The sequence below is a fragment of the Heloderma suspectum genome, chromosome 16 (genome assembly GCF_057233095.1).
Source record: "Heloderma suspectum isolate Gila_16-S chromosome 16, 16-S_ref, whole genome shotgun sequence".
NCBI classification, from domain to species: domain Eukaryota; kingdom Metazoa; phylum Chordata; class Lepidosauria; order Squamata; family Helodermatidae; genus Heloderma; species Heloderma suspectum.
The window spans coordinates 16,972,065-16,999,954 of record NC_139473.1 but is presented as its reverse complement, the minus strand read 5'-3'; the positions used below and the strand labels follow the sequence as shown (position 1 = coordinate 16,999,954).

Below are 27,890 nucleotides of genomic sequence, written 5' to 3'. Positions count from 1 at the left end.
AAGCTACTAGTCCTGATGGTTATATGCTACCTATGCAATCAGAGGCAATATACCTATGTACACTTATTGCTGGTGAACACAACCGGGAGGGTGCTGTTGCATTCATGTCCTACATGTGGGTTTCTCACAGGCAGCTGTTTGGCCACTGTGTGAACAGAATTCTGGATTAGATGGACCCTTGGTCTGATCCAGCATGGCTCTTCTTATGACATCTCTGTTTTTCGGAGCCACATGATCACTTTCTGGACTTCTAAAGCGCTGGCATGCTCACACTTCAGTTGCAGTTTTAAATGCCAAGAAGTGTCGTGTGTATTTGGGTGGTGGGGAAATCCTATATAAAGCATTCCGTTGGATTATTAGGGTTCTTCAAAGATCATAATTTACAGAAAGCAAACTGATTTGAAAACAATTCCTGAGATGAGTTCCTTATCCTGAGAGCTGTATGCTTAAATCACTCGTCACCTTCAACAGGTGAGGCTGTTAGGAAGAGAGCCACAAAGGCCATCTTACGTGCTTAAAAACAACAAAAGAGTCCACTGGCACCTGAAAGAGTAACTGATGGATGGTGGCCAAATCTTTAATGGACTAGAGCCCATTTCTTCAGGTGCATGAAGTCTTATCCTCATTCGAAGACAGATATTTATAGAGGAGTAGAGGGAGGGTATGTGTGTAAAAAGTGGGGCCAAAAGACCATGAAATGCATGAGCCTCAACAGCCCTCCAACACTAAACACTCTTATCTCACTTGGTGGGCCGTTTCTGCTCCCTGATCCGCTTCCCCAGCAGTACCCCCATTCCTTGGCATCTGCTGTTTCCTGTAGCCGCCAGTTCCCTAGTCCTACCTACCATGTGATACTGCTTATGTGGAGTTGGTTCAAAAAACCAAACATCGCTGCACACAAAGAAAATGCTGGGGTGCTTGTGCGTGTTCACAGACTGTGATTATAAAAGCAAGTCTTGTTTTGTATTTCAGCATGTTCTTCTCTCCACTCGGCACTAGGAAAACCTCTGTGAAAGTGGTGTGTGCATCCTGTCACCTTAGCGGATGGGTGGGCTTCAAAGACATAAGTCTAGAACCCGTCACATTAAGACCCGATTCTAAACCCACCAAGTGGTCCAAGTACGTTGTTCAAGAAGGCCTTTTAAAGACTGTTCCTGTGTATCTGCGTATGTCATTTAAGAAACTGGGCTGGAAAGCTGATGTCCACGCTGAGCACTGCTGGGGCCAGTGGTGATAGTGAGGGAGAGACAAATGAGTGAGGTCTGACATAAATGGCCTAGTAAAAGACAGGAATGCCAAATTCCTAAAAATGCTTCTCATTCGCTCGTGAATCTGGCTAGGAGAGCGACCAAGAGCGTGAGCTATATTTGATTAACGTTCTGCTGTGAACACGTTAGGTAGCCTTATGCAATTCTCAGCCCCCCAGCCCCTGGGCTCTGCAGCATAAGGACACTACTCTGGTTTGCTTGCAATAATTACGGAAATAATGCATGGAAAGTGCTTTGAATGCTAGAGATGGGCAATATCGTCATTCTTACTTGTTGCCTCTGTGCAGGCACACACATTCTTGTCTTCCCTTTCATTTGTGTTTCTTACTTTCCATCCCACATTTCTCTTTGTCCTCCATCCCCCTTCCACAGGCATCTTAGGGTGCCGTGCCCTTCTTTCAAAAAGCTGACAGGTGGGGTGGGAGTAGGTTGCTGGCCACAGACAGCCATGATTGCTCTGTATTCTGCCTGGGGGAAGAGCATGTACACGGACTTAATTTTATTTATTTATTATATTTCTAATCCACCCAATAACTGGCGTTCCTTGGGCGGATTGACGTGCTCATTGCTGAAAGTTTGCCAAACAGGCCCGTCGCAATTGCTCTCCCCACCTTCGAGTGAACTTGTGGGAGCAGGGGCCCTTGGTTTCCGAATCAGAGACCCGGTTCGCATGATCCTCCCCTTTAAGCCATGGTGGCTCTGGTGCAGGCCAAGCGGTTTCTGAATATTCAAGCTGCAGGCACAGTTTGTCATGTTGCGCGAACCTGGGTTCATAATCTTGGAACAGGTCACAAGTCACGTGAGAGTTGTTGAACCCTTGCACAACCCCTGCTGCCCGGGTTTGGATGACACAATAAGCTGTGGCTTGAATATTCAAAATGGCCATATTCACACACTACAGCTCACCGTGGCTTAAATAAGCCATAGTGGGCTTGCTTGATCATGCACTCCGGCCCCAGGCACTCCCAGGCACCCACTTCATCCCTTTCTCTGGCCAGTGCCAGAGGTGGCAGGACAGTACCAGTCCTGTCACCTCCAGCTTTGGCTACCCCATTACTTTTGCACCCTCAGTACCTATTTCAGTATGGTATCTAGTAAAACCTCCACCACCAAGGCATTGACTTGGAAGCATATGAATTCCAAATCCTCTAAATCTTGTGAGCCATAAGAATAAACTCTTATCAGGATGTACCCTTGAACAAACCATATAAGAAGCCTACGAAATGCAAGGAGACACCTTCCACCACACTATCTCTGCCAGTATTCCTGACGCTCTCGGAACCTAGCTTTTCTGCTGGGGTGGCACAAGACATGATGTGGCGTCTTCTGTGCAATCTTTCCTGACAGAGTCAATGCCCCAGGTGTCCGCACAGCCTGCTGCTACCGCCACTTCTATGGTTTCGCCATTTAACGCATCTCTGGTGTCACACTCATTTTCCTCTCGTCAGCCGACACTAGGTAAGCTACAGCAGCTTCTTCCATTGCTGAGCTCAATATGAGGACCTGCCGTACTCTCTGCCGTTCAGGTCATCGGCTTGGTTTTGGAGGTTGGGGTGGAGGATCACTCTTCTTCCAGAAAAGCCTGCTTGATGGCTGCCTGTGCCCGTCATTTCGCATCACCACCACTACGGCTGCTGCTTCCTGCTAAACTTGGAAAATGTGAAATGCTGTGGCAAACACCTTCCTATGGGTCCAACTACATAGTACATGTAGGTAACCGAACCTTGACACTTTTCTTTAAAATGAAAAGTAGCTTTGGGAAACAGAAATTCTGCGTGGTGGAGTGGCAGAGTGGGGTGCTTAATCCCGACTGTTTTTCTGTGACACCTCTCCCAACTGTTCTTTCCCTGCAAGGTCCCAGATGTGTGTTTACATGCGTAGATAGACACCTGGAACCACACAGATAGAAAAGCAGCTGGATGTTGAAATCAACAGTTGACAGGAAAGGGGTTAAGCTCCCCCTCACGTCTCTATTCCAAATTACAGGCTCCCAAAGCTGCTTTTTGTTGAAAATAATGTATTTTAAAAAAACTGTCTAGGCTCTGTTATTTATTTATTTATTATTTATTTATTGATTCATTCATTTTATTTCATTTCTATACCGCCCAATAGCTGAAGCTCTCTGGGCAGTTCACTAAAATTAAAACCAAACAACACACAATAAAACAATTTAAAATATATAGAACATTAAAACCACAATATAACAATACAACCACAATAAAACCTAGCAGCAGTGCAGGAGTTTAAAATACAGATTTGAAACAGCAAAGCTAAAAGTTTAGAAAGCTAAAATGCCTGGGAAAATAAAAAGGTTACACAGAGATACATTACCCCTCTGCCAGATAAAAATAGGTACAAAAGGTGGGGGAAGGGGGTAGTGTGGGAATGGATGAAATGAAGAATTCTGTGACTTACTCAATAGAAGAAAGTGTGTTTATCGATCAGGTTTGAGTAGTCTCTCTTAAAAGCAACCTGTCCCCTGACATTTTCAATAAATGATTGAGGGGGTAAAAATTGTTTCCCATTCTGTCATTTCTGGACAGCGCTAACTTACTGTTTCATAACTGATGGCACAATATTAGCGTGTTCTGAAAAATGTGCAGTTTGAGAAATTGACTCTTAAAGTTATATGAAAAGAATTGATTCTGACATCTCTGGATGCAGCAGCATTTTCCGTGCACAGCTTGTCCTGTAAACAATTTTGAAGACAGGCCATAAGCATTTGCACACTGCTGCACAGGGGTCTTTTTCTCAGGCCTGGCGCAGTGAACAGCAAGAATGTAGGAAGGACTTGGATGCTTCAAAAGAAGTTAGCAGATGTCACCATCTTAAAGCACAATCCTATGCTTGATAATCAGAAAAAAGTCCTACAACTCCCAGCACTCCCAGCGAGTTGTAGGACTTTTTGATGTCTAAACTGCCTTAGGATTGCGCCCTTAATGGAGGGAAGCTAGGCTTAAAATATAAAGGGGGAAATCTTGGCAAGTATTCAGAATAAAACCCAACCTAAGTCCTACTTAAAGTGCACACATTGAAATGAACGAAACCTAAGTTAGTCATGACTAACTTCCCCTGCCGGGAAGAACGCAGTGCTCCAAACTACTAGTTGCCCTGGGTCTGCAGAACAGGAAGGAACAGCACACTTTGGCCCCATCCATATCCTACAATATCCTCCAGGTCAGCGTCAGGTTTTCCCCAGTGGATCTCCCAGTTCTGGCAGACAGAAGATGGGACCAGTAGTGGTGCTGAAAGCGGCGTAAGTCCAGTCCCCTGGCGCGCCATCGGGCCAGCAACGCCAAGGGTGCGCTGGGTGAGGCAGCTACAGCTGCCAGCACCACTTCCTTATCTCCATGCCCCCGCCCCCAACATACAGTTCAGAGGCTGGACCCAGAGGCGTTGCAGTCAAGGAAGGAAACGGTGGTAGCGGTGGTAGCTACTTCGCCCACCGCTTCTTTTTACAGCTCTTGGTGATTTAAAAAAAGAAGTAATGTTAAGTTTGAATGGGGAGAAAAGGGAAGGCCAGCATCAGCTGTGGCGGGTCCCAGGATTTGTCCAACCATGGCAGGTGCTGGTGACATTTTGTGAAATATACATCCGATAGTTAGTCCGTTCACTAGGGGGCTCTGGAATGAGCTCCCTAGTGAGGTTCGCCTGGCACCTGCATTGTATTCCTTTCAGTGCCAGGTGAAGACCTTTCTATTTTCCCAGACATTTTAGCATTTTAGCTTTCTAAACTTTTAGCTTTGCTGTTTTAAATCTGTATTTTAAACTCCTGCAGTGCTGCTAGGTTTTATTGTGGTTGTATTGTTATATTGTGGTTTTAATGTTCTATATATTTTAAATTGTTTTACTGTGTGCTGTTTGGTTTTAATTTTTGTGAACCGCCCAGAGAGCTTCGGCTATTGGGCAGTATAGAAACTAAATAAATAAATAAATAAGTTCTTAATGAAACTCCATTCCCAACCACATGTCGGCAAATATATCCCTGGTGGCTCCACAATGCCAGCAAAGGTGTGAAACATTCCAGCCTGAACACCTAAAACTAAAATTTCTGGATCTGGCACAAAGTAGAGGAGCGCCCAGTTGTGTGACTGGACAAACTTAGCGAGATGTTAAAATGTGAGGAGGGAGCTCTTATAATGCCATACAGCTTTTTCAGCAGCAAGTGTATAGCATCCTGACACATGTTTCTTGTTTGATATGTACTTATAAAACCAGATTTGCCCAACCTCAGTAAGTCATCCTCCTTTGCAAATGCCTGCTCTTTGATTTCCTTACTGGGCGGGCCTATGTGCCGGAAAAAATAGGTCAGGAACAGTAATCTAAATCTTCTTCTGATAAATAATTAAAGCTAATGGAATTTTTACAAGATCCGTGAGCTCGAATCATTCTTAAAGCACTAGCATGTTCTTTTTCTGCTACTGCAAAAGTCAAGACTATTATTTTTTATTTATCAGAAGGCATAGATAGCAGCGTTCTCATAGATGGAATTGAAAAATAGTGTTTGTTATTTTGTTGTGGCACAGAAAAGATTTCTGGGGTAGCATGTTCTCACTGCTGGTTGAAACAACAAGGCATCTTAAAGTAAATGAACTGATCTGTTGAATGGCTGGGCACTTAATGAATGGCCCAGTGGCTCATCCTGCCCTGGGGGGAAAAGCTGGCCGCTGCTTTCCTTTCCCTTTCTTCTTGACCTGTAAATATACAAATAGATGTCCGGAAAAACCGTATAATCCTCCCAAGGCACTCTCTTCATAAAGGCTGCCCTGCCGTGTATGAGTGGCAAAACAGTATCTTGAGCAACTAGGTTGTTTTAGCATGTGATTTAATATTCATGGGTACTTGCCATGAAGTACCCTAGTGGCAAGTGGATCTCACTAGTTGCTGCCTATGGATAAAGGGAGTTCTCTGGCTTCTTCAGTTGCGGTCGGGGGTCAGGGCTGCTGACCTTCTGTCTGCTCTGTGTGTTCATTTATTTTAATTTTTTTTCTCCCTCCTTTCCACCACGTTGGACTTCAAGGCAGCTTATCAACCCCTGTTTTTTTAAAACCGTATAATATCCCATAGTTGTTGTTGTTGTTGTTGAGTCGTTCAGTCGTGTCCGACTCTTCGTGACCCCATGGACCACAGCACGCCAGGCCTTCCTGTCCTGCGCTCTCTCCTGGAGCGTGCTCAAGTCCATATTCATTGCATCGGTGATGCTATCTAGCCATCTCATCCTCTGCCGTCCCCTTCTCCTTTTGCCTTCAGTCTTTCCCAGCATCAGGGTCTTTTCCAGAGAGTTTTCTCTTCGCATTAGGTGGCCAAAATATTTGAGCTTCAGCTTCAGTATCTGTCCTTCCAGTGAGCAGTCAGGGTTGATTTCCTTTAGGATGGACTGATTTGACCTGCTTGCAGTCCGGGGGACTCGTAAGAGTCTTCTCCAGCACCACAGTTCGAAGGCATCGATTCTTCGGCGCTCAGCCTTCCTTATAGTCCGACTCTCACAGCCGTACGTTGCTACTGGGAAAACCATAGCTTTGATTATACGAAACTTTGTTGGCAAGGTGATGTCTCTGCTTCTTACTATGCTGTCTAGGTTTGCCATAGCTAATATCCCACAGTGGGAAACTAAAAACAGTGGAGCAGATAAAACAGTGAATACATTTAATAAGCAGACCAATAATATTTGTAACCATCAAAGGTCCTGGAAACAATATAAGTTTTTCCCTGGGATCTGAAGGATTAGCACCGTTGGCAGGAGGTGAAGAGGCCTGGGGAAAGGATTTCTGCAGTTGGGATGCCAGCACCGAGAAGGCCCTGTTTCTAGTAGCCACCTGCCTAACATCCAAAAGCAGGATCAGTCCAAGCAGGGCTCTGGACAGTGATCTCTGTAGAAAGCAGTTTCTTAGGGGAGGTGACCCTTTATGAATGTTTTGTGTTGCACTGATTTTTTGTTTTAAAGAAACGCTGGGCCCTAACTCTACTAAGCACTGCTTGGTTTGGGGGGAGGACACATCTATCTTGCAGGAGTGAAGGAAACCTGAAAGTCTGTGTCTCACTGGGTGGGTTCACAAGATCATAGGAGGAAATAAGCCACTGTGGCATATTTTCCCTTCCTGCGTGTACCGGTTGCGAGGCACCTAAGTTGCATAGCTATGCTCGCCAGGCACAGGTTGTCATGACGTCTGGTTTCAGGATGGTTTGTAAATGACCCCAGCCACCCACCCTTACCGGGTTCGGACATCACAACAACCTGCGCCCGTTGAGCGTAATTATGGTAATTAGGCAGGTTGTGACCAGCATGCGGGGGGGGGGGGAATAAGTCACCGTAACTTATTTTCCCTCTGTGATCATGTAGCCCTGGTCACTGTAAGGCAGTTTCCCCCTACCTCCAGATGTGTTGGACTACAACTCCCATCATTCCCAGCCAGCATGGCCATTGGAGAGAGGGGGGTTGCCCATTGCCTCTCTTCATGAGTCATTACTCTGAGCATGCCTCATTTCACGGTGACACAGCCAGAACAGTGACGTGTGCAGAACACACAAGATGGGCTGCTTTGCGAGTGAGCAATTACTATCTTTCCATGTTTTAACAGTAAACTAACTTGAGTATATTATAAAAGGAAAGTCAGCTGTCAGAGCTCTTTGATGGCATTTTATTTCCTTCATTCTTGTCCACCACCACCCCTTTTTAAGTGGTGGTGCTTACCCTTCTTTTTTCATGTGGCTTGAGCTAGCAAAATACCTCCCCCCTCGATAAGTTGCTCTCAAGTTCTTGTCAGAAAGCATCTGGAATCGTAACGTTCAGCCTTGGCCAATTTTCCGTGTAGGGTCACTTGCTAGTTCCTTATTAAACGTCTCCTAACAAGGGAGGAAATGCAAAAGGGATAGACGGTCGGAAAGCTGGAGCGTCTCTTCTGCGTGATGGGCTGGCTCCACAATTGGATGCGACAGCTGAACTAATGATGTCACTGACGCTGATACGACCGGGCTGCTCCCCCCCCACCCCATAACCTGAATCTCTCCAGCCAGTGTGCAGAAAGTTTGAGAGAGAGAGAGAGAGAGAGAGAATGAACACCATAGCAGGGCCAGGGAATCCAGGAGCTTTTCCTTCCAAATTTATTTTGCTTACGAATAGAATACTTCACGGATAAGAACTCCGTCTAGGTTGTAGGATCCCCAGAGGGTCATTTTGTCAAACCAGGGCTGCAAATAGCTGGAGAATTGTAGGAGACAAACTGCATATGTGTACATGCCAGGAGGGAGCCACCGCAAAGGGTGTTCTGTAGCTGTTGACTGAAAATGAAAGGATGAAGTTGCCCACCTGACCCGTGTCTGGTAATGTCCCTGTCAAGTGCGTGTCCAGTTTAGAAAGACCAAAGCACTCCAAGAAAGGTTCTCCCTCGACAGCTTGCTTAAGTTGGACTGATGTTTTGAAAGCAAAACTATTTCTGTTTTTGAAAGCAAAACTATTTCTAATTCAGACCAGTTTAGCACTAATCACCATTAGAGAAGTACACAAATGTTTTTACTAGTCACGTTACCCATATGTATCTGTTAGCCATTTGTGGCACATCGATAGAATGTGCGTGCTTGTGTGCATTGACCCTACCTGGTCACGCAGAGGTAATTTTTGCCTGTCACAAGTGATCACAAGTGGTGACTTGCAAGCCTGAATCATATAAGTTGCCAGTTTTTGTTCTTTTAAACGGTCAGGACCCTATACATACAATTAAACTGCTATTAAGCTTTTGTTATTTTATTGTTTTGCTTTTAAATGCTGTTATGAACTGCTTTGGGGCCCCTGTGATGTAGGGTGGAAAGTCAGGCAAAAAAATTAAGAACTAAATAATATTTTTTGCCAGGCATAATGTCTGTGGGGAGAAGCCACCCGCCTATCCCTGCTCCCCCCCCATCCAGTATGGGGGCAGACGAGGTCAGTCAGGCACTTCACATGCTGAGTCCCTGACTTGTATGGGTCATAACTTCTGTAAGTTCCTGTTCAGAGACCCTCTTGATAGTTCACCATTGATTAGGGTGGTGGGCACTGTAGACAGGACATTCCCAGTGGTGGCCCCCAGATTGCAGAATCAGCTGCCTGGTGGGGTCAGCTAAATTCTTCAGGACCTAGGCTGATTTTTAAATGATTTTTAAAAACCAGCTCAAGTAGACAGGCTCCTGATGTTTGTTTTTAAACAAACATTCAAGTGTCTTATCAATTTTACTTGTTTTTACTGACAGTGTTTGCACATAATGACAACCCATTGGTTTAAAAACCGATTGGCTGTCGTGCACATCTCTTCTGCTTTGGCGTATAACTTACGATCAGCTCCTTCATAGGTTGTGCAGTGTGACGTGCGAACCCAGACCGTTGGTTTGTTTAGGGGCTAAACATCCCAGCAGTGAACCCAATTACAAACAGTGGGTTAACCGTTGGGTTGTTTAACCCGTAAAAAACAGTGACCCAGGTTTGCACATCACGCTACACAATCTACAGAGGAGGTGATCATAGGTTGTGCTGTAAAGTGGAAAAGGCAGGCACGACAAACCTGTTTTTTAAAATGATGGTTTGTCAAATGCAACAAGTCACTGGCTTCCATTTACCCTCTGCGGTTCGCCATTCCTTTTGATGCTTTAATTGTGTTTTGTTTTGTGTCTGTCTTGAGACTTTTCTACTGATAGTCAGGTTATAAATTCTCTTATTCCTAATAACAAATAGATTACAGTGACACCAGCTTTGGGGGCTGGGTCAGAACCAAGTGGGCTGCTGATGCGGTGTTCTCCCTCTAAAGAAGCAGGGTTGCTGCTGCTGTAAATTCCATGGAACAAGCAAGGCTGCAAATCTAAATAAAAATGCCCCGTTCCTGGCACGTCAGGAGGGGGCTGTGCTTCCAGACAGGGTCTAGCTTGATCCCTTTCCATGTGGCTGCACATGTTTTACATCCCATTAGTCATTCATTGCACTGTTTCAGTTGAGTTGTTAGACTGAAGGAGTTCACTGATTATCCAACATTACTACAGGCATTTGTTAACTAATTCTCCTCCCTTGGGACAATTGTAATTGTGTATCAGGCTGGATTCATAAGCCAGTTATTGCCACACTCCTTGCTCATAGCAATGTTTCGATTAAAAATGTAATCAGCCTTCAGCTAATATGATAAAATTGGTGGAAAGAAGCACTGTGAAACTGATGGAAATACTTCAAATATTATTCAAACAGTTGAATTTCTAGCTCCCCCCCCCCCCATGACCTCTTTTTTGATATGTGCATTTGCTTTTATCTTCCAGGACCTGCGCAAACAGGTAGCTCCGTTACTGAAGAGTTTCCAGGGAGAGGTAAGTTCTTGTCCTTTTTGTTCCCATTTCCTACAAAGAGAATTTGTGTACAGTTGTTTCAGTACAGTCCTTCAAGGGCTGGGATTTGCTCTCATAAGAGCATTCTTTTATTGCTATTTCATTGATTAGTCAAGCATAATCATGATAGTTACCCTTTTATCTGTTGAAATAGCATTCTAAAAATATGATGGAGGCTCTCTAGGTCTGTGATCCCCAGCGTGGTTCCCCCACCCCCACCCCCCGAGAGACCTTCCACGGTGTCTGCAAGGCCACCGGCTCCCCTCTGCTCCATCTCCGTGTAGTTTTGAGCAAGGAAGTGGCAGATCCTACAGTGGCCGTCTGGGTACCCCCCTGTAAACATTGTGGGGAGATAGGAGTGAAAACAGAGAGAGTGAACGTGCCCAGAGAGAAGTAAGGAGGGAAACGTGTGCGCGCAGAAAGCAGGCGCGCTCCGACATTTTGTGACTGCCCCCATTAGCCATTTTGTGGTGGTGCCCAAGACATTTTTTGAATAATCCAAATGTGCCCATGGGCCCAAAAAGGTTTTGGACCCCTGCCCAAGATACTGGCTAGGAACCAAAGCATCATGCAACTCGTCTGAGCACCCAAGTCGGCTTTGGAGTTGATTCTCGCAAAGCGCAGTCCTTCCCGCCGCTGGGCATAGGCAGAGAAGGAAATGCCTTATTTTGTCCATCTCGCCATGATGGACAGAGTTATCTACTCTGACTGGCTGTGGCTCTCTGAACTTTTTAAAACTGGAAATGCCAGGGATTGAACCTGGGACCTTCTCCTCCAGCATTTCCCGATTTGCTTGACGACCTGCTTTTGAAACTGAGGGATGGTTTTGAAAATCACTTGTCGTGGCTGGCACCATTGCATAGCTGAGCTGGGCAGACATCAGGACACAGGGATAGCCGAAGGATGCCTGGGCTCCGAATTGGACACTACCTCTTGATCTCTGGCTCACGTGCCCACCCACAGTCCTTGACCCCAAGAACCTGCTCCTCTCCTGGCACTTGAAAGACTAGTGGGTGAGGATCGGGGGTGTTTCGCTGCAGGACCAGCCTGTTGGTTGGATGGGCTCAGGTTACAGGAAGCCAGATTCCGGCTGAACAACAGGAAAAATTTCCTGACTGTCAGAGCAGTACAACAATGGAACCCATTCCCTAGGGAGGTGGTGGGCTCTCCCACACGGGAGGCATTCAAGACGAGGCTGGACAGCCACCTGTCAGGGATGCTTCAACTTGGATTCCTGCGTTGAGCAGGGGGTTGGACTCGAGGGTCTTGTAGGCCCCTTCCAACCCTACTATTCTATGATTCTATGATGTACACAGTGATGCATTTCTCCCCCCCCCCTCCCCCTATACAACAGTATGCCTTGTCCTCAGTTCAGACAACAGTTTGAAGAAATACCATGCATGTTGCCTTCTGACTAAGATTGATCCTAAATAATAATAATGCTAATAATCCTGCCTGTGCATGCCCCCACCCCAAAGCTGTAGGTTTGATCCAAAGGTGCCCTTCTGCCAGTGGAGGCTGGTGGCTCTGCTGCGGGTTTCAGTCAGAACCAGTCAGAACTTTAAAGGTGCTATGTAGTGGTAAGAGTGTTGGACTGGGAGATCCAGGTTCGAGTCCCCACTCGGCCATGGAAGCTCACGGGGTGACTTTGGGCCAGTCACAGACTCTCAGCCCAACCTTCCTCACAGGGTTGTTGTGAGGCTAAAATGGAGGGGAGGAGGATTATGTACACCGCCTTGGGTTCCTTAAGGAGGGAAAAAAGGCGGGATATAAATCTAATAAATACATAAATAAAATAATCAGAGCCACCAGCCTCCACTGTCTTCTGTTAGAGGATAGCACCTGCTCATTAAAGGGCTGTTTCTAACTCGGCAAAAGCCTGTTTTTACAAGTGACCTCCCCACTCCCCCAAAGCCAGGCAGATCCTTCCATTTGTGCATAGCGTTTATTTGCTTCAACATGTACCTTCCTGACTCACTGTTTCTCATACTGTACCACAACCCCATATATATTGTGAAGCCGCATTGCCGGAAGTGTTGTGCAGAAGTACACGGAACAGCGTTAAGATGCCTTCTCCTTCTGCTTGCAGTTCTTTGGACCCAGACCAATTTTATTCATTCATGCATTCGTAATACACTTATTTACTTCTATTTATAGACCTCCTTTCAACTTCACAGTTTTTGCAAAATGCATATAGCTTAAAAAGGGGGAGGGGCGAGGGAAAGAACAATAAATGCAGTGAACCAAATCATCAATCAAAGCAAAATGCATAAAAGTCAACAGGAGACGATACAACACATACAGCCTAAACCCCATCATATTTAAAGGTCTTGCCCATTTTATTTTATTGTTTAAATTGTATTGCTCTTCTAAAACAGCCAGATCTGGTGAGCTTCCCTCAGAAGGGAGTGGTTGATCTCTTCCCCACCCACACCAACCCCCCGCGCCCCGCCCTGGCATTCTTCCCATACACAGCAATCCTGACCTCCTTTCATGGTGGAGTGATGGACACCAGAGCCAGTCCTGCAGTATATGATCTGGTATTAGGGTCCGCTGTGGAGGGGGGTGCAGAGGGCGTGGGTCCAGAAACAATTAGTGGGCATGAACTATTTGTTGCATCTGATCTTTTGCAAGATTAAGATTACACACAGATTGCTGCACATAATCCACCTCGCTAAAGTTTGGGGTTCAAAGTGGGTGAAGTCAGGCTAGCCAAAATTTCTAGGAGGACACATTTAGGAGATTGTGGATCTTTTGACAAAGTCCGCTACACTCGACAGCCTTTTTCCTTGAAGAAGAGCTCATGTTTGAAATGCATCAGACAGTATGTTCTTGTTGTTGTCCAAATCAAAACTTTGGGCACCTCCTTGGTGTCTGTTTCTGCGACAACTGATGTTGATTCAGTACAAGATGCTGCTTCACTATCTAATCCCAGAAATCCCTTTGGCCCCTTTTGGATCCCATTCTGTTTTTCAGTTTGTGTGTGTATAATATAGTCCAGAGAAGGGCCCTGAAGGCATTTTACAGAAAGTTAAAAACACACTGTATGAAAGAACTATAATAGTGCATAACCTATTAAAAAAAAAAGTTTATCACGGCAGTGTTGCCAATATTCTCATAGGGCTGCAATCGCCTGCCTAAACAGGAAAGTTTTTGCCAGCTTCCTAACTCTTTGTGTGTATGAAAGAGAGAGGGAGCGCTCACATATGTGTGTGCCTGGAAAGCTGTCTCCTGATTTAGTTTGAACCAAACTAGAATTGGTTAGAAGCTGGGCTCTGTGTGTGTGTGTGTGTGTGTGTGTGTGCTGAGAATCTGCAAGAGCACAATAAAAGCACAAACTGTGGAATGGGGTGCAGAATCCAGCCTTACCAGAGTCCCAGAAGCTGTTTAAAATCAAGTTTCTATCCCACATGGCTCAGAAGTTCTGGAAAATGTGTAGGCAATGCCTTGTTAGGATTACAGGGAGTCAGAGAAGTGGCTGAATAAGGTTAAGACGTAGCGATGGCCACCAGTTTGAATGGCTTTAAAAGGGGTTAGACAAATTGCCGGAGGAGAAAGCTACCCATGGCTACTAGTCCTGATGGCTCTAGGCTACCTCCAGTATCAGAGGCAATATGCCTATTGTACACCAGTTGCTGGGGAACATGGGTGGGAGGGTGCTGTTGCACTCCTGTCCTGCTTGTGGTTTCCTCTGTGAAGCTGGTCGGCCACTGTGTGAACTGCTGGACTAGATGGACCCTTGGTCTAATCCTGCTTGACTCTTCTTATGTTCTTATGTTTATGTCCTTATGTATGGATTACAAACAGCCATGGTTATTTATTTGTTCCATTTTTATCCTGCACTTCCTCCAAGAGCATTCTCTCCCCCCATCCCTCAGCCATGTTATCCTCACAGCAGCCCTGTGAGGTTGGTTGGCTGGCTTTGGAGAAAGTAACTAACTCAAGGTCACCCAGTGAGTTTCATGGCAAAGTGGGGATTTGAACTTGTGTGTCCCTGGCCCTAGTCCAGCACACTAACCACTATACCACCTTGGCTAGAAGTCCTCTTGTCCTCCAGGACTCAATGAAGGTGCACTTTCAGTCTTATTCCTGCTCTGTCCAATATGGCTAGACTCATCCAACTCTGACCTGGTTGAAAACAAATAAGAGGAAAGCTTGAGACTCCATATATATATATATATATATATATATATAGTCGCCCTGTAACAGCGTTATCTGGGTGGCTCATAAAAACAGATACACCATTAAAAATACAACATAAAAAACAAATTTTAAAACCTTTTAAAAAACTAAAACACAGTTAACACACACATTACTGAGAGGCTCAGGCTGTACATTATTTTAAAAGCCTGTTGTTGTTGTTGTTGTTGTTGTTGTTGTTGATTACATTTCTATACCACCCCATAGCTGAAGCTCTCTGGCCGGTTAACAAATGTTTAAAACGTTAAAAATACAATATGCAAAATTTAAAAACATAAAAAATACACTGACAGTATACACAGAGACAAAGCCTAGGTCAGGGATGGGCCAAGTGTGGCCTTCCAGATGTTGTGGGAGTGCAACTCCCATCATGGGTCACTGTGCTGGCTAAGGTGGATGGGAATTGATGTCAAACGGCATCTGATGGGCCACACATTCCCCACCCATGACCATGGTGTATAAAAAAAGTATTTGCCTGGCGCTGCGTGAGGGGCTCTGGGGGTGTCACTGCTGGGGTGGGAAGGGCTGACTCTCCCCAGATGCTGTGACCCCCTTGAAAATGGTGCCCCCACACTGCAGTCAGGCTTTTAAAAGGCCTCTGTTGGTGCTATGGGGAGGCGGTTTCAGGAGGGTGGGGAGGGTGTGTGTGTTCTGGGTAAAAAAGGATGATTGTGTGTGAATGGGGTCTGGGCAAACACGTAAGGCCCACATGTGGCCCCACCCACTCTGGGATGTGGTCCTGCCCACTGCAAGCATGTGGCCCATGACTTGCCCGCCCAGAGTAAATTCTGTCCAGAAAAGTCTCGTAATCCGTGCATTAAAGGTTAAAACCAGCACTTTAAATTTGGCCCAGAAACAGACTGTGTCCCACTGAACTTACTTACTTACTTACTTATTTATTACATTTCTAGCCTGCATTTTTTCCTTCTTAAGGAAACCAAGATGGCGTACATAATCCTCCTCCTCCTCTCCACGTTATCCTCACAACAACAACCCTGTGAGGTAGGTTGGGCCGAGAGTCTGTGACTGGCCCAAAGTCACCCAGTGAGCTTCTATGGCCGAGTGGGGACTAGAACCCAGATCTCCCGACTCCCAGTCCAACACTCTAGCCGCTACGCCACACTGGTTCAAAAAGAACCCAGTTTCGTTCACACCTACAGCATCAGATATAATTCGAAAAGGTTTGCAGTGGGATGCCTGTTTATGTTACCCAGTGACAACTTCTTTCTGAGGCCTTCTGGGCTGGCCTAATTGGTGTGAGGGAAAAGTGAATATTGGGAAGTGTGGTGTCTGAACCTGTTTCTGTGATGTCATTGAGCGGCTATTTTTAAGGCCAGGTACGGATTTCCTGAAGTCATCAGTAATTCTTTTCATGTGGCACAGCAGGGCTGTCCAAGAGCAACAGAGGAGTTCCTGCACCAGAGCCTGCTGGAGGGCAGATACTCTGCAAGAACGTGACCCGTGGTGTGTTTTCTGTGCCTGCTACTCTTGCCTCCTTTGATGAGGCAAGGGGACTTTAAGGGGAAACTCAGTCATTTCCATTGTGGAGACACAAGGTAAAAAAACACACACATGAGGACATGGGCAGGCTGTGTGTGTACCCATGCATTAACGTAGCAGGGAGGGATTTGTGAACAGGACGACTTGCACTGACGGACGACACGCCTTTCTCAGTCTGGGTGCCAGGCGGCCACTGAAGCACACCAAAACCTAATGCACATCCGCTTTCCCTCCCTGACCGACATGCTTAAAAAATATACACAAGACATATCAATTCCTTTTTACATGTCAATTCTTAAATTAGGGGTGGGGAGCAGAGAGTTTCCCCTTCATGGATCACTGCCTTGTTGTGGCGAAGGGGCTTGCGTAACTCGGTGAAGCCATAAGCTATGCCGTTCAGGGCCACCCAAGACGGACAGGGCATGGCGGAGAGTCCTGACAAAATGTGGTCCACTGGAGCAGGAAACGGCAACCCGCTCCAGTACTCCTGCCAAGAAAACCCCGTGGAACGTATCACAAGGCTAAAATGAACCTGAGCACGCTCTGGGAGAGAGCAGAGGACAGGAAGGCCTGGCGTGCTCTGGTCCATGGGGTCACGAAGAGTCGGACATGACTGAACGACTGAACAACCACAAAGCAAAGAGTTGTGGCAGGCATCTCTGCCTGACGTTTCAGCAGTAGATGCTCTAATGGTCTGTCTGCTTGCCTTCCTCTATCCAGTCGTCTTCACACTGAAATCCCACAGTCTGGAGTAGTCCCAGTTACCAAACGTTAATGAATACAACTCCTTGTTTAAGTCCACTTCCTGCATATTACAGAAAATCAGACTAGGCCGGATTGCCCGGTTAGCCTTCATGTCGGATTGTTGCTTTGAACCCATACGCCTGAAGAAGAGATCTGTGTAACCTGAAAGCTTGTTGAATGCGAAATGCTTCAAGGAAGGGAACTCACTGCTCTTCCTCTGCTATTAAGCACCGATTCTTCACCCACCCCGCTGCCAGGATTCCTTATGTTGAACTTTACAGACCTAATTAATCCAATTTCTTTACTTTAGACTTGCTCCATGATGGCTCAATTAGAACAGCATCTGAACTGTGGTTCAATATCCAGGCCAGCTTTTGTAATTGGAACCACATTTTCCTTCTGAGGAGCTGCAGCTGGTTTGGTTCTGCTCATGCAGAAAAAGGATATAACCTTGCATAACATAGGAAATGAACGGTTGAGAGAGAAGCCAAATTCAATTTCAGTCAGATATTTTGAGGATAAGTCCATGATCTATGGAAGCAGGGGAATGAAAAGTGTGTGTTCTGTGGAAAGCGGTGTCTTCGGCAGTCTATTAATCATGGCCAGACTGGGCGCTTTTTGTGCTGTTGCGTTAGCGCCGATTTTGAGGAGAGAGGCTGGAGAGCGGCCAAGCGCACCAGAAGTTAACCTCTTCAAGACCCAAAGCTGCTTTGCTGCTGGACGAATGCGGTGGCGCGGTCAGGAACGCTGGCGTGTGTGTGGGAGGGAAGGGGCGGAGGCGCGGGGGCCTCCGAGCAATAACCATTGAGCAAAGCGATTACAAATTGCTCGGGACCGTGGAAGCTGGTGGCACTTGGCAAAATCCAGAGCTGCTTGTTCCATTGATTTAGGCTCTGAGCTTTGCAGCCTTTTGATTAAAAGGTTTCATTTAGCCGTTGTGATAAAACCCAAACAATCTGGAGCAAATCTAATATGTCTGCAGGATAATTGAGATCTCGCAGTGTCCTCGCGGCAGCGGCAGCAACAGCAGCAGTGTGTTGTGGGGTTGTTGTTTTCATAGCTGGGAGAGGGGTGGTCTCAGGCTCCATTATCCAAAGGTGGGATAAGGCAGTGAGGAAGACGTTGAGGAGTGTAGGGCAGCTGGGCTTGGGCTCCAGAGGATTTGGGGTTTGGAACAAAGGGATTGGGGTAAGAAAAGGAGAGTCAGTTGTGGCGGGGGGGGGGTAAAAAAGCCAGGGGGGCAGGGGCCATTGATGCAGGAAGGGGCAATTAACTTGGCTTCTTTTAGGTGAAAGGGTTGCCACAAGCTAATATTTTCCCCGCAGGGTTCCCATTATAAAATGGCCCCGAGATCAAATTTCAGGTCACCGTACTCTGAAAAGAACTTGTTTTCTTCATGATTTTTAAAACACTACTTTGTACTTTTACAGTGTTGGGGTGTTTCACAAAATCGTTGTATACTCTGAGGATGGAGGGGAAACCTCACTTTCTGGGTGACCCCTTCCCCTTCAGAAATCGCTGTGAATTGACCTGCATCCATATGGAGAGGGGGACTGGAAACGTCCAGCGGAGATGTTGTTCTCCCCCTTGAAGCTTTATGTGACTGGCGCTGCGTTCGAGGGCTGGGTTGAGCTCCCATCTCTTCGTTCTGCACCTTCCTTGTAGAATTGGCCTGTCAAGAGCGGACGGGGCCCGAAAACTGCTCCACCCCAGCCAACCAGGGCTGTGTGGCAGTGACGTTGGCAGCTCCTGCCGCGCCAACCAAAGCACTGCGGGCCGTGTGGTTCCCCTTTGAAGGCTCTGAGCAACTCCCACGTTGAAACTGATGGAAGTTACTCATATCCTGAAACAGGAGGGCGAGCTGGACCGGTGGTAGAATTGGACAGTGTGAAAACCTTGACGTCTGGCAAAGCAGCCGCTAAGAGGCTTGGCTGTTCTGGAGGCGGAAGAAGGGCATCTTTCTCCTTTCTCTGGTAGGGAAGAGGCCTCCCCCGCCTCCCAGGCTGGGAAATGGCAGAGCCGTGTGGGGTTGTTCTGTCCACGTGTGCACCTTGTGCCACGGCAGACTGTGGCTTTGTGCCTCCCTAGCAGTCCCTGGGCCTCGGAAGGGAGAGGCAGAGTGAGGTGAAAACAGAAAAAAGGCCTTAAATATCATCATCATCATTCCGTTCCATAGCCAAAGCTCTCTGGGCAGTTTATAGAAGTTAAAAACATTAAATACAATATAAAAAGTTTAAAAGCTATTCCCATAAAAGCACACAGACAATATACAGAAACAACATATAACTAAAGACAACTTGAACAGTCAGTCATAGCTAACATCCAGGACCGAGTAAAACTCATCACATGCTGCCAAGTGCCTGGGAAAAGAGAGAGGCCTTAACCTGGTGCTGAAAAGATAACAATGTTGGCGCCAGGCGGACCTCATTGAGGAGCTCGTTCCACACATAGGGGGGCCGCCACTGAGAAGGCCCTCTCCCTCGTGCCACCTTCTGTGCCTCCCTTGGTGGAGGCAAATGTATTGCCTTTCTAGCTCCTGCTGTAAACTTTTCATGTTCTCCCTCTGAGGAAACTTGGGAATTGTAAGTCAGTGACCCAATTCCCGTGTCACAACAACCCATGATTTGTTAAACTGTGGGTTGCTGTGAATAAAGCAGGAATGAGCGAGCGTGTAGTTCTCCCCACCCAGTCACTCCTGCTGCTGCTGGGCAGAGCTATAAAATCTAGGGTTCTAACTCTGGGTTGTCTCTCCCCCAGCAACCCACAGTTCCGGGTTCAGATGCCATGATAAATGGAGTGCCCCTGGGTTGTTTAGCTCAGCGGGACTGGCTGGGAGTCAACATGCTCCTTCGCTCCTGCTCCTTCACAACTACCCAGGGTTTAAAGAAACCCTGGATAGCTGTGACATGCAAAATGGGTCTTTGAGAAGAACAGGACTCTTCCAATAGACAAGTTGGATGCTTCAGCTAGTACAAAATGTTGCAGCGAAGAGTTTTGATTGTGGCCACCCTTTTGGACGATATGGCTCTGTTCCCAGTGCCAGCTTCACTGGCTTCCAGTCCATTTCTGAGCACCAATTCAAAGTGCCGGTAATTACCTTTAATCTCCTACATAGTTTAGGCCCAGGATATCTAAAGCACTATCCCATCCCTCCTGCTCAGGTAATCAGGAAAAGCCCTGCTCTGTTTCCCACTACCATCAAAGGTTTTGTTGGTGGGTTCGGAGGAGAGGACCGTCTCTGCAGGGGTGCCCAACTTGTAGCTCTTGAAACAAGAAAACAGCTTGAAAATCAGCTATACTTCCTGTGTTCATTTTTTATTCATTCCAAGAATGCGAGTAGCCGCGGTCTTTTCCCTTTTTTTCCTGAGATAAGTAAAGCGCGCACCGTGGCCTATTAGTTCATGATGTAAGTTTCACTGTTGGCATTAAAAGCAATAAGGTGCATTTATTGATCTTGGCACAGCCGATATTGTACCTGTCCAGTAAGTGCTACATAACGGTTTAGAGCATGCATTGTTTATCACGGGGCTGCGAGGATGTATTGCTTCCCAAGCTGATGTGTTAATGGCTCGGATGAGAGACCGGCCTGACTCTGCTAGGTCGCTGCTCACCATTCATAGTGATTCTTGGGTCATGGCTTCCTGTTGCTTGTTGGGTTGTGGGGGGTGGGTTGGAGCACGCTGCTGGTGCAGTTTAAAAAAAGATGGATAGGGATGCTCTGACCTGGATTCCTGCGTTGAGCAGGGGGTTGAACTCGATGGCCTTGTATGCCCTTTCAAACCCTACTATTCTATGATTCTAGGACAAACCAGTTGCTTGGAGCTTTTTAGAGCAGTTTCACAATGAAATAAAATGAAACATGGATGATATATTTCTGCATTTCACTCACTCTGATTCATAGTCCACCCCAACCTGAGGCTCTGGCATATAAAAATATGCTATTCATAAAAGCCCAGTAATTAAACGTTAATCTTACTGGCCACCCAAAGCTGGTTTGGTTTTAAAGAACAACAACAGCAACCTCATTGCATTGCTTTTGGAAGATGCCCAGACTCTTGTTTTGCCCAGTCTCCCAACAGGAGGGAATTCTAAAGCAGAGTAGCAGCCAGCAAGTGAGTATGTCTGCATGCCCTTGTGGTCCTGACATGGCATATGGGTAGTAAATGTATTTGTGTTGTAACTGGTACCCCTTGTTGGAAGGAGCCATAACTCAGTAATAGAGCACTTGCTTTGTACACTGACAGTCCCAAGTTAATTTCCTGGTATTAGTTTAAAAGGTGGGGCTGCCTTCAAAGATGGTCCAGACACTACAGCTGGTATAAAATGCGGCCATCCGGATTCTGATGGAGTCAGAAAATCTGGACGCATAAATCCAATATTTTGTCAGCTGCACTGGATACCTGTATGTTTCTGGGCCCAATTCAAAATGCTGGTCTTAACCTTTAAAGCCATTAATGGCTTGGGACCAGGTTATCTGAAGAACTGCTTTCACCCATACAGTCTTGCACAAATGCCAAGATGTTCCTTGGAGCTCCTTCTCAGCTGCCTGCTATTAACATCAGTAAAGTTGCCATGCACTAGAGACAGGGACATCACAGCAGTGGCCCCAAATCTTTTGAACTCCCTTCCAATCAACCTATGTCTTGCCCCTTCAGCTCTGGCTTTTAGGTAGGCCTTCCTCTTCAAGGCAGCCTTTGATATGATTCCACATGTCGGCAGAACAGCTTCATAAATAATTTTTGGGCATGTATTCTGATGGGATCAGAGGGTGTGGCCCAAAAAAGTGCATTAAAAATACTTTAAATTAATAAAAATTATGGGCATTATTTAACAACAACAACAACCTGGCACTCCAAGGTCATCTAGAGCTGATACAGTCTTTCTGAGGACTAGAATGTTTTAATGTTCAAGTGTAATACAAAGTTGCTTCTGTGCCTTTGGATAGGGACCATGTCCTGCACAGCACCATAGACACTCACTATGCACTATATGATTGTGAAGTCTTCGTGTATTGTCACCATTCACTGTTGTTAAAGTGGCGTTGGTGTGTTATGCCAAGTTGGACTCTGGGCTTAATTCTGATGCCAAGGTCAGTAAAGCTCCCTGTAGATTCAGATGTAACCTCTAAATACGCTTATTTGCCACGGAATATTATTCCCAACTGGCTACACAGCTACTGAGTCAAGAGCTAGTTGGAACTGAGTTGGACTCAGGCATGTCCCAGGCCCATTTCCACTTGATTACAGGGCAGATTTTCCCACTGTGTGTCTGGGTTTTCACGACACTTAGTTTTTATTAGGTTGTTGAAATTGCTGTAGGTCAGACTTCGATAATGCACGCGCTTTCTGGGCCTAGTTCTACCACTGACAGTTTGTTCTGGCATTACCTCTGTGACGTGGATTCCTTCCTCCATGCTGCTTGGGTATGATCAGGAAGCCTTGGCCACATGGGCGGGTTCCATGCTGCGCCCGCTTTCAGTGTCGCCATTCCAAAACTGGGGCAGTGCTGTGGGGCAAAGCCCCATCATGGAAACCTCCCAGTCGGTCTTACTCTGTGACGTGGCCCACATTGCGGTTCTGCTGTGGCTCTCACACCATCGTAATAGGCAGTGTGCGTGTGCCAAGGAGAGGATGTGGCTGGAGGTGGTGATGGAGAAGGCTGTGCCCACCAGAATGGGAAGGTTTCCCAGGAAAGGAGAGAGAATTGGGGGCTGGGCGCATGGGGAGAGACGAAGGTGTTCTGGAGTCATGAGGGACCAATCTAGGAGAGCAACCTGGATGAGGTGAGATTGAGAAGGGGGAGAGCAGGGAGGCCTGGGAAACAACTGGGCCATGTGGTATTTCGACCAAGGGTGCTGCAGCGTCGGAGAGCAATGCTACTTCTGTCTGTATACTGATCCCCCAGCTGATAGTCCCTCATTTGACTTCAGGTGCACAGCAGTTTTTGGTGAGAATTACACAACATGGCTGGTGTATTGCTCATAACCTTCTTTCTTGTCAAGCTGTTTCAGTTTGTGATAAATGAGGCTGCAAAGGTAGTAAAAATGATATATTTTTGAAATCCAGGGGAGAGTGAAGGAAACTCTCAAGCTGGTAATGTGTTGCTGTGCTCACTGACATCTTTTAGCCAGGTTTAAGTACTCCAGCAAGGAGAGAATAAAGGTTGAAACTGCAAAACACATCCTTGCCAACCACTTTGTTTTGGCTTCTTTGGAGAAAGGATTCATATGGCACTTTCAAGTGTTCAAAGTGCTTCATGTAATCCTTAGAACATCCCTGGGGAAACTCCCTGGGTGTTCCACCGTTACGTGCTTGGCGCTTTACATTCTTGCAGGTGCCCTGTTCCTCTTTGAATGACAAATTCTCTCACTGCCCAGGGAATATCACAAGCTGTCTTGCAAGCTGAGAAGATGGTGTAAGCAAGAAGGCGGGGACAGGCAGTCTTGGTAGCCCAATGTCTCCAGGAAAGCAGGTCCCTGCCCCAATAATCTTACAATTAAAAATTCATGGGAGGCAATAGAGGAAGATGAATGTAAAGAGGGCACAGATATGACTAATTGGTTCACTTAGGCTTTTGACTGAATCTGTGTTGCTGCATCTTGCAAACTGCTACTCATGTGGGTTTCTGTTCTCCCCCCCACTTTTTTTTTTTTACTGTTTTAACAATTGATGCTGTATGATTATATTGTGTTTTATTGGTTTTTTACCCCACTTTGGGATTATTTTATAATGGCGGGTAATAAATATGAGCTCATTTCAGTTACACCCAGAAATCCGGGGGGAGGGGGGAGCTGTCATCCCTTGAATTTCATGTCTTTTGCCCCCCATGGATCTTGAACTGGTAATCCAAGAGATGTTAGGACTGTGCCCTGCTCTGGCCAAAGGAGGGAACTGTGGGGTGACCAACCACAACAGCCAAGCAAGTCCCAACGCCAACAGGCTAGAGCAGGTCAGGTGAATAGTACTGGCCACTCTAAAGGCTTCTGACTCAGGCTTGCTGGCCAGTCTGGGCACCGGGGGGAAACTTCTCCTTGCTGCCTATCCTTGCTTTTGCATCGCCCTTCCCTCCCCTTAATAGGAACCGGATCTGGCTGTGAAAGGATGGTACTGAAAAATCTGATGCCCACACTATGGAACGGGAAACATTTTTCCAGTCCTGCTGTTTGCCTGTGGAGATGTGAGCTTCCAGCTCTAAACGAGAAATGAACTGGTGTCGCCAGTAATGTTTATGCAGTCGTAAATTCAGCCCCACTGGTGTGCGTGCGGATATTTTTCTCTAGAACTGATCCAAGACTCTAACCCCCCTTTCTTTTCTTCTTTTCTTTAGATTGATGCATTGGGCAAAAGAAGCAAAGAAGCAGAGGCTGCGTTCCTGAATGTCTACAAGAGATTAATTGACGTTCCAGGTATGCAGACACATTGTCCTCTCCTGAAAAGCAAATGATATCTGTAGTCTCGTTTCACGGCAGGCATTTTCTCCTTTTCCTGTTGGTTGGCTGCGTGTTTGAGAGGCATTTCAACTCACCAATCACTGTGCTGCAGCACTTTCTAATGGAGGGAAAAATAATAAGTGAGGTACGCTGGCCAGCATCTCAGAGAACTGTCTGGGGCTGACTCTTGAATTCCATCAGAGTTGTTGTCCATATTCAGTAGTTTCAAGAGCAAACTGTTTCTTGAAGCTGCTTTGAATGTGGATGGCCATCTTGTTTGGCTATATAATCTTTCGAGCTACAGGGCACACTGGAAGCTTTAACAAAAGGGATACAACCACAATGCATACACCTCCTTTCAGCTTACTCCCCAAGCTCAGAGATTGATGTAATCAGGACATGTCTCTTGAGTAATGAGGGTTGATTCCTTTCCATAATTAGAAAGCAAGATGTTTTCTTGTGTGTGTTTAGTCTTTATTCTTAGCAGTCTAATTTCCAGGCTCCCTTTTTATATTTTTATCTTTTCTTTCTTCCTTTTTCTTCTAATTTATCTGTGAAATGTTTTATTGGCCACTCAACATATTTTATGCTAGTGAATTCTGCTTGTATCCATACCGTAGCTAAAAGGAGCCATAATTTAGCACTGTAAAAGACTTCGTTCTTAGTCTTTGGAATGGGATCCTTTGACTGTGGGTCAATTGGTCAGAGATTTCTTCATTTCATTCCTCACCCATGTAAGGTGTTCACTGGCAAATAGTAACATTTGAAAGGGCAGATGGCCCGATCAGATTATACCCTTACCTGGATCCAACCCTTACACTTGGTGGGATGGGTGAGTGTGCCTTCCCTACCCTGCCAGCACTAATATCCTGCCATTAGACACACACCAATTGGTATAATGTTTGAATAGGGCATATGCATATGAAATGCAACATGTGTGTCGCATTGTATGTGCATTGTGCGTTGAATAACCCAGATAAAATCTGGCCTGTTATTTAGCTACTCTGTCAGCAGGTCTCCAAGGTTTCGGACAGCAGTCTTTCTCAGATGCTGGGGATTGAGCCTGGGACCTTTTGCAAGCAAAGCATGTGCTATACTTCTGAGCTATGGTTACACTCGTGCATGGACATCTGGTGGCATTGGAAGCGGGCCAGGCACACTGGATGGGTGCAGAGGCATGCTCTCACTCCCCACCTCATGCTTGGAGCGAGTCCAGGTAAAGGTATTGTCTGATCTGGCCCAGATGGTTTAGTAACTAATCTTTCAGCCCTTATCTACACTGATGACAATATCTGTACAGGACTTGCATTTGTACCTGTATCTTGCATATTCTTGTTGAATATATGTGTATAGTTCTGGAATGACAAAGACATATCTAGGGGTCCCTTTAACTGGAGGTGGGTGCACACACAGTGGATTTATGCATCATGCTCTTACCAAAATAGGGAATAGCTACTTCTAAACTGGGGAAATTAGCTCAAACACTTGTTAAACTCCAAAAACATAGAATTGATCTTTACAGACTTTCGTCCTCAAAACCCGCAAATGCTCATTAGTTACCGAAGAGAAAAATGGCTTGGTTGGTGTACCCAACTTTGCCTAGCGCATACATAGGCCAGTATACTATCTAGTAGGCTGAACTAAGAGATAAAGATGAGGACTGGAGAAATCAGATTGCCAGATAAGGAGGGACGGTGGTGCTATGGAAATGGCAAAGCAGGGAATTGGAAGGCGATGTGATCAAGGAAGCTTAGGTGCTGGTGGCAGTGGTGGACTGGGGGGTGGGGAATGGGTAGATTTAGGAGAAAAGGAAGAAAAATAGAGCAGGAGCGACTGTAATTCACTGATTCCAAAGGAAGGCGAACCCAAAGGACTTGGAGTCCTGGTTGTTTGCAAAAAATTAGAAAAATGCTGTAGGCACAGACTACCCTTGGGTTTCTCAGCTTTAGTTCCAAACTCAAAAAATGGGGCAATAGCTTCAAGTCGCTCTGACCTCAGTGGAAACCGGCTGCCCCACATTGTCCACAGAGGCCTAACAGAGGATGGGGAGACCCAGTGGAGGTGAAGGTGTTATTAGGGCCCGCAGAGCCATCACCATTTTGTTAAAAATAGGTTTGGCTGGAGAGCCTGGCCAACAAGGCCTCTCCTTAGAATTCCCAATAGAATTCAGAGATTGTATGTTCACCCTCAGACTTCTTGATAGCCGCTTCCCAGTATTTTCAGCTCGCTCCTTGACCACCTTCCTTGGACTCAACCCTGAGAACTCACGCAAAGGTTATAGGGTGCCTGTGTGTCCTTGTACGCTGAGCTGCATTCCTGCCCATATGGAACCTGGCTTTGGAACTCAGGGTAATGCCACTTAAATTCACAGCACACAATACGCATGTGAAGGTTTGAGACCTACAGAGGCAAAGGGAAAAATGGTCAGGCTTAGAGGCCTGGGGGTTTTTTGGTTGGGAGGGGTATCTCTGCAAGAAGCGGTTTCATTTCCCCAGTTAAGTTTCAGTTTCATTTCCCCGGTTAAGTTTCATTTCTTCAGGTTTGAAACAGAACTTTTGGTTTTGAGGGAGGAGGGTATAAAAAGAGAGAGTCAGAAACAGCAGAAAAGTAAGAGCAGTCAGGAAAAGCAGAGCACAAAGAAGGAGCAGGAAGAAACAGCCTAAAGAAGTCTAAGGGCAGCGAGGGTAGAGGTACTTGCATTTTTTGCACCTTTTATTTTCTCTTAATGCCTTTTGTATCACTCGGCTCTATTGTGTAAGTACCTTTAGTTGTGATTTGTTTGCTTCGCTCTACGAGCAAACGGTTGTCGTTAAACCCCATGTCTAGAGTGTTAATCACCCCACACCTACAGCCTAAACCCCACCTTATTGGAAAGGGGAAGTTTAAAAGAAGGAAGGTGGGAATCTTTAAGGAGGGAAGAGATCCTTAGGGAGTTCCTCAAGGGGTCCCGGCCATAAGGGGAACCCTGAGAACATGTGTCAGAGAGCCAGCATGTCCAGAGCTCAGTCTGCGCTGAGTGGCAAGTTGGTCTGAGGTCAGCAACTTTATAGGGATGGCTGAAACCCCATTGGGCCCTAATATCATCTGACCCTCACACACACACACACACACACACACCCTGCTGAGCTCTTAGGCAATGCAACTTCCTGGCTATCTGCACTGCTGGAATTTCCTCCTCAGGCATGCTGTCAATGGATTGTTTCGTAAACCTAATTGGTAACACAATGGATGAATACAATTCCAGTTATTCCAACTCTTATACATGGCACAAGCCGCGTGTCAAATTTCCAGGTACAGACTATGTGAAAGCCAGCTGATCTGACTGTAGCCAGCCATTAGACCCACGTCCTGGTCTCTGGCATGTGCTGGTTTCAGCTGACTCGCTGCTTCCATTCATCTCATTATCTTTATTT

At 46.2% G+C, this 27,890-nt stretch overlaps 1 protein-coding gene across 10 annotated transcripts in view; it reads left to right on the top strand.

Moving 5' to 3' along the window:
* Positions 1-27,890, top strand: part of CUX1 (cut like homeobox 1) — a 337,359-nt gene that overhangs the window by 155,123 nt on the left and 154,346 nt on the right. For all 10 annotated transcript variants that reach the window (XM_084823412.1, XM_084823413.1, XM_084823415.1 and 7 more), the window contains exons 3-4: positions 10,539-10,586; positions 24,375-24,453. In XM_084823412.1, coding sequence (XP_084679538.1) covers positions 10,539-10,586; positions 24,375-24,453 — 127 coding nt within the window. The remainder of the gene's footprint in view (positions 1-10,538; positions 10,587-24,374; positions 24,454-27,890) is intronic.